General features: G+C 35.5%; 1 protein-coding gene across 1 annotated transcript; it reads left to right on the top strand.

Annotated features, from left to right (window-relative positions):
- The first annotated feature begins 247 nt into the window (after window positions 1-247).
- Window positions 248-2,494, top strand: LOC120084940 (increased DNA methylation 1-like). The gene has a single exon (XM_039040752.1). The coding sequence runs from the start codon at window positions 248-250 to the stop codon at window positions 2,492-2,494; it is 2,247 nt and encodes a 748-aa protein (XP_038896680.1).
- The last annotated feature ends 2,851 nt before the right edge of the window (window positions 2,495-5,345 follow it).

Here is a 5,345-nt window from a genome sequence, read left to right as displayed (position 1 = left end):
AAAGAAAAAGAAAAGAAAAGAAAAGAAAAAGAAAAAGAAAAAGAAAAGACCCGTTATTATTATAATTTATTATTTATTTTAAACAGAAAACATATATATTTCTGTTTCTTCCTCAAATCAAATATTTTCAGATTCTTGTACACCAAGCTATTTCCTTCAGATTTCCGATTTCCTAACCATTCATCAAATTAGGGTTTCTCTTTCCTCTCAGGATGTTCTCGTCCTTCCTCTTAATCCATTAACCCTAATGGCTTCTACTGTTTTCCCTTCTGTTTCACCCCATTCTTCTGCGTTTCCTTTTTCCCACACTCCCTCAACCACCAACATGCCGAAATTCGTCCTACGTTTTCATCATAATCCAGAATTCTTCAGCGAAGATGACGACGACAATACTGACAACGACGACGATTATCCACCGATCAGGAAAGCTCGGGAGTTCACAGTGAAGCACGCGCCTAAGGCGAAAGCTCGGAATTTCATAGCGAAGAAATCGCCTCAGGCGGTGGTCGATTGGTACATGATTGCTCTCGACAAGAAAACCGCTCTCAAGAAATCGGTCGTCAAAGAGAATGCATTAGGGCATCTTTTGTGGACGGGATGGCATTTTTTCTATATTCAGAAGAAAAACAAGCAGGAGTTGCGATACCAAGCTCCTAATGGCAAGGTTTATATTTCTCTCAGAACCGCCTGCAAAGCTTGTATAGATCAAGGAGTCACCGCAGTCGCCTATCATTCACTTACTCAAAAGAACTATTCACAACCAGAAAAAGAAACTGCGGCGTTCTCATTTGAGAAACCTGAAGACGAATCGGTACTCGTTGAATCACCAGTACCGTCCATCGATCAAATCACTGCAGCCTATATCGATCAAGGAGGCACCGCCGCTGCCGATCATAATTCCCTAAGTCAAAAGAACTATTCACAACCAGAAAAAGAAACTGCGGCGTCCTCATTTGAAAAACCTAAAGACGAAACGCAACGCGTGAAATCACCAGTACTGTCTGTGCAATATTTGGGGAACCAGAAACCGCAGCCGCGGAAGGCGGCGAAGGGTAATTCACGGCGGAATCCACGAACGGGTCTGTCATATTTGATGGATCATGGGTTAGTTTCGCCAGGAGATAGAGTGTATTCCACTGTAGCATCGAAGGACGGTCCATCAATAACTTGGTGGGGATCGGTAACAAATGAAGGTATTATTAAATGCGACTGTTGCTATAATCTGTTCACTATCAGTAAATTTGAGGCTCATACAGGCAGTACAAAGCATAGGCCGGCGGCCAATATCTTTTTGGAAGATGGGCGATCCTTACTGGACTGTCAAAAGCAATTGAATCCAAACAATAATCGGACTCAGAACGAGACAAAAGCCACTGAGAAAAAGGTAAACAATAATAATGACAATGCTCATTCTGACACGCCCTGCCTGGACAAAAACGACTGCATCTGTTCCGTTTGTCATTTCGGGGGTGAATTGATTTTGTGCGATCTCTGCCCTGCTGCTTTTCATGGCAGTTGCCTCGGTTTCAAAGGCATCCCATCTGGGGATTGGTACTGCCCTTCATGCTGCTGCAAGATTTGTGGCCAAGTTTCATACGACTTTGATGATCAGGTTTCCTCTTTTGATATATCTTTTGTTAAATGTGTTCAATGTGACCAGAATGTTCATATTGGTTGTGTAAAGAGCATTCAAGTGCTTGAAGATGATTCAGATCAAACCATCGATAGAGAAAACTGGTTTTGCACCAGAAGATGTGAAGATATCCACATGGGTCTGCAGAAGCTTTTATGGAAACAAATCCCAGTTGGGAAAAAAGAAGAAAACCTCATATGGACATTAATGAAATATTGTCCAGATAAAATGGCTGAGTATCAGAGGAAGAAGTTGAATATTGCCCTTGGTGTAATGCACAAGAGTTTTCGTCCTGTAAAGGACCCCATCACCAAAAGCGACCTCATTGAAGATGTTCTCTTAAGCAGAAGATCAGAGTCAAAACGCTTAAACTTTGAAGGGTTTTACACAGTGGTTTTAGAGAGAAAACACACAGTAATCACAGTAGCAACAGTGAGAGTTTATGGAGATGAAGTGGCTGAAATTCCTTTAGTTGCCACTCGATTGAAATACCGCAGACAAGGAATGTGCCGCAGATTGATGAACGAGCTGGAACATCAGCTTATAGAATTAGGAGTGAAGAGGCTGACATTACCTGCTGTTCCTGAGGCTCTCAGCACTTGGACAACCGGATTTGGGTTCTCCCAAATGACAGATTCTGATAGATTAGAGCTGATCAAGTACACATTCTTGGGTTTTCAACACACTGTGAGATGCCAGAAGGATTTGCTAGAGAAAATCAGGATCTCAAATAATCTGAAATGGTGGCCAAGGAAAAAGCTGAAGCAAACTTGTTTGGACTATGAGTTCTCTGATAATATGTTTTTAGATGATTGGAACTCAATTTCAGAGGCTTTTGATTCAACCAATTATTATTGGTGAAGTTTTGAGGGGTTGGGGGAAGGGAATTGTAATTGATTATTCTTTTTTGTATAGATGGTTTTCCCATGTTATTTTTTTGAACTGCATTTTTGGGTAGATGACTGGGAAAGTACTGTATATTGACCTTATGCTGCTTTTATGATATTAAGTTGAATATAACTAATTTCTTAGCAGTGTTCTATTTAATTTCTGTTTCATTCTGGTAATCCTCTTTTGTGGTTTTACAAAGTTTCTATTTCTATGGCTTTACTTTGGTCATGTATAATAAACTAATAATGATGTGAATAATTAACATTTTTGTTAAGGATTGAGGTGAGCCTTTTCACTTTTTAAAAGGAAATTACACCCTTTTTATCATTATTAAAATTTAATTTAAAATCTAGGAAAAAAGAGGCTATTTTCCTTAAATTTCTTTACTTTTATCTCTTATTTTAAAATAGGGTTATAAATGGATAGATAATTTGTTGCTTATTGGAACAATGGAGCTTTGTTTTTAAATAGACAATATTTTTCTAGTTTTGCCTCTATTGAGTTATTTTGATCGAGTTGTTACAAAAAATTTATTTAATAAATTGACATAACAGTGCAGCACGAAGAAAACGTAAGATAAAAAACTGTGGAATGAGAATGTATATATGATTTCTGAAGTCTCGAGTCAAAACGCAGAGGACAACAATTATTATTATTGTTATTATTATTTTTTTTGCCACCACAATTTATTATGGTTTATTAATATTTAAAATGAGAATCAAAGTTCAATTAATCTGAAATGTACATCAGAAGAAAAATACACAAAGTGACGAAAAAAAATATTTGGCAGTCGTTTTCTAAAAAAGAAAAATAATTGGTGCACGTTTTTTTTTCTTTTTTTAATAAACAAATTTTATTAAGGACAAAAATGTAAAATGAAAATGCTCTCAGGTCGGGAATTTGGAAAACCTGTTTCAAGAGTGCATCCAAAATTCTCCCGATACCCTCCGTCTGGATATCCTAGGATGCTCGAGAATCTTCAGATGTTGGGACATCTTACAATACCGAAAATCAAACACAACAATCCATAATCTAGTTGTCCACTCCATGAATATCTAGGATACTCGCGAAACAAATGAGGCATTTGACAGACTTGGAATCTTAAACCTAATAATCTTAAGCTCGGGATTAGGCTTGGAGGTTTAGGTAATTCGGGTTTAAAAAAACTGTGTTTGGAGTACAGATTTTGGAAGTCTTAGTTTAAGAAGTTGGAGTGCAGATTTAAGAAGCCTAGAAATGAAGTGCAAATTTATAAATATTTAGCTTGTGAAATATTTTCTTGTATTTAATCGCCGATTAGATTTTAAATTAGTTTAAATTTGTCATCTTAATTATTTTAATATAGTTAAGTTTAAAATAAACTAAAACATTTAGAAGCATATTTTTTTAAAAAATTTGAAATAGAGATTTTGACTAAAATTATAATTTTATTTAATCTATTGTTTTAATAATTTTATATTTTAATCTTACTAGATTTTAAAATAAAATTTCATAACTTTTGTTACTTTAACTAATTTGAAAATGATTAATTCTTTTTTACCATAATATACTAACTTGAAATTGAAATAAACTAGTATTTTAATATTAAATTCAATTATTGAAAAACTATATTTTTTCTTATCAAATTACATTTGAGAAATAAAAAATAATAAATTTTGAATTTTAGTTTTTATTTGGTCGCTAGGTTCTTTTAAACATTTTGAATCTTTACGTTTAGAAAATGATTTTAAGTCTTCCAGCTACTTAAATTGACCAACAAAATAAATTAAAATGTTATTAAATTAAATTAGAACTTTCGAACGTATATAGTTCTACACATATAACCTAAATAAATATAACTATACAATGCAGTCTATTGTCGTGTTTGGAATGACTTAGAAAAAAAATATCATTCAAAAATTCATTTGTCATTAAACACTTTTGATAGAAACTCATTAAAATAAAAAAAAACATACATATATTGCAATTCTTTATATACAAATTTGTTATACAAATTTGTCTAGTTTGTTATATACTAAGAGTATATTTATTAATGTTTTTAAAGGTTGGTTGGTGGTGGTCACTGGACACTACAAGAAAAATGAGTTCTCTCGATGCCTAAATCGAGCGTCGGGAGAGACCATCTCAGCGTTGGAACTCTCGATAGCTCTTCCGACGCCCGTTGGGCGGCGTCGGGGAAGGGGATCTGGTAACCAGATCCCCTTCTTCCCCATTTCAACCCACGCCCTAGATCCCCTCACCACCAAGTTCCCCCACTCTTCTCCCTCTCTCTCCCATTTTCCCTTCCTTCCCCGCCGCCGCCGTTCACCCTCCCCCATTCCTCTCCCTCCCTCTCCCACTTTTCCCCTTTTTTTTCGCTGCCGCCGCCACTTCTCCCTTCGGTCAGCAGCTGCAATCAACTGCCCACTGTCGTCGTCATCTCCTCGTCTCGTTCAACCGCCGCCTTCAACTACCCGCCGCCACTGCCGGTAATCTTCTCATTTATTTTCTCTTATATATTTATTTAAATCATTATTTCACATCCTTTCATACAAATTATGTTCATTCAAATGTGTGTATCCATTTCTATTCACAACTTTCAATTTAATCAAATTAAACCTCAACTTTGATAAATATTATAATTAATTAACCTACTAATAAAAAGACAATGTTAAAGATTGTGTCAATTTCACTAGATTTCAATAATATCAACTTTGATACAAATTTTAAATTTTAACCAATGCACATATTTATCATCCAATATCGGTGCATGTCGCTTTTGTTTAAGATCTCGTCAATTTTGCATAATATATTTGTTTTACAATTCTCTGAAAGTCTATAG

The sequence above is a fragment of the Benincasa hispida genome, chromosome 9, assembly GCF_009727055.1.
Source record: "Benincasa hispida cultivar B227 chromosome 9, ASM972705v1, whole genome shotgun sequence".
NCBI lineage: Eukaryota > Viridiplantae > Streptophyta > Magnoliopsida > Cucurbitales > Cucurbitaceae > Benincasa > Benincasa hispida.
Note: the sequence above shows the minus strand (reverse complement) of the source record. Positions and strands in the feature narration are given on the sequence as shown.

What these genes read in the sequence shown, in the direction of transcription:
- LOC120084940 (XM_039040752.1), top strand. Translation starts at nt 248, where the DNA reads ATGGCTTCTACTGTTTTCCCTTCTGTTTCACCCCATTCTTCTGCGTTT.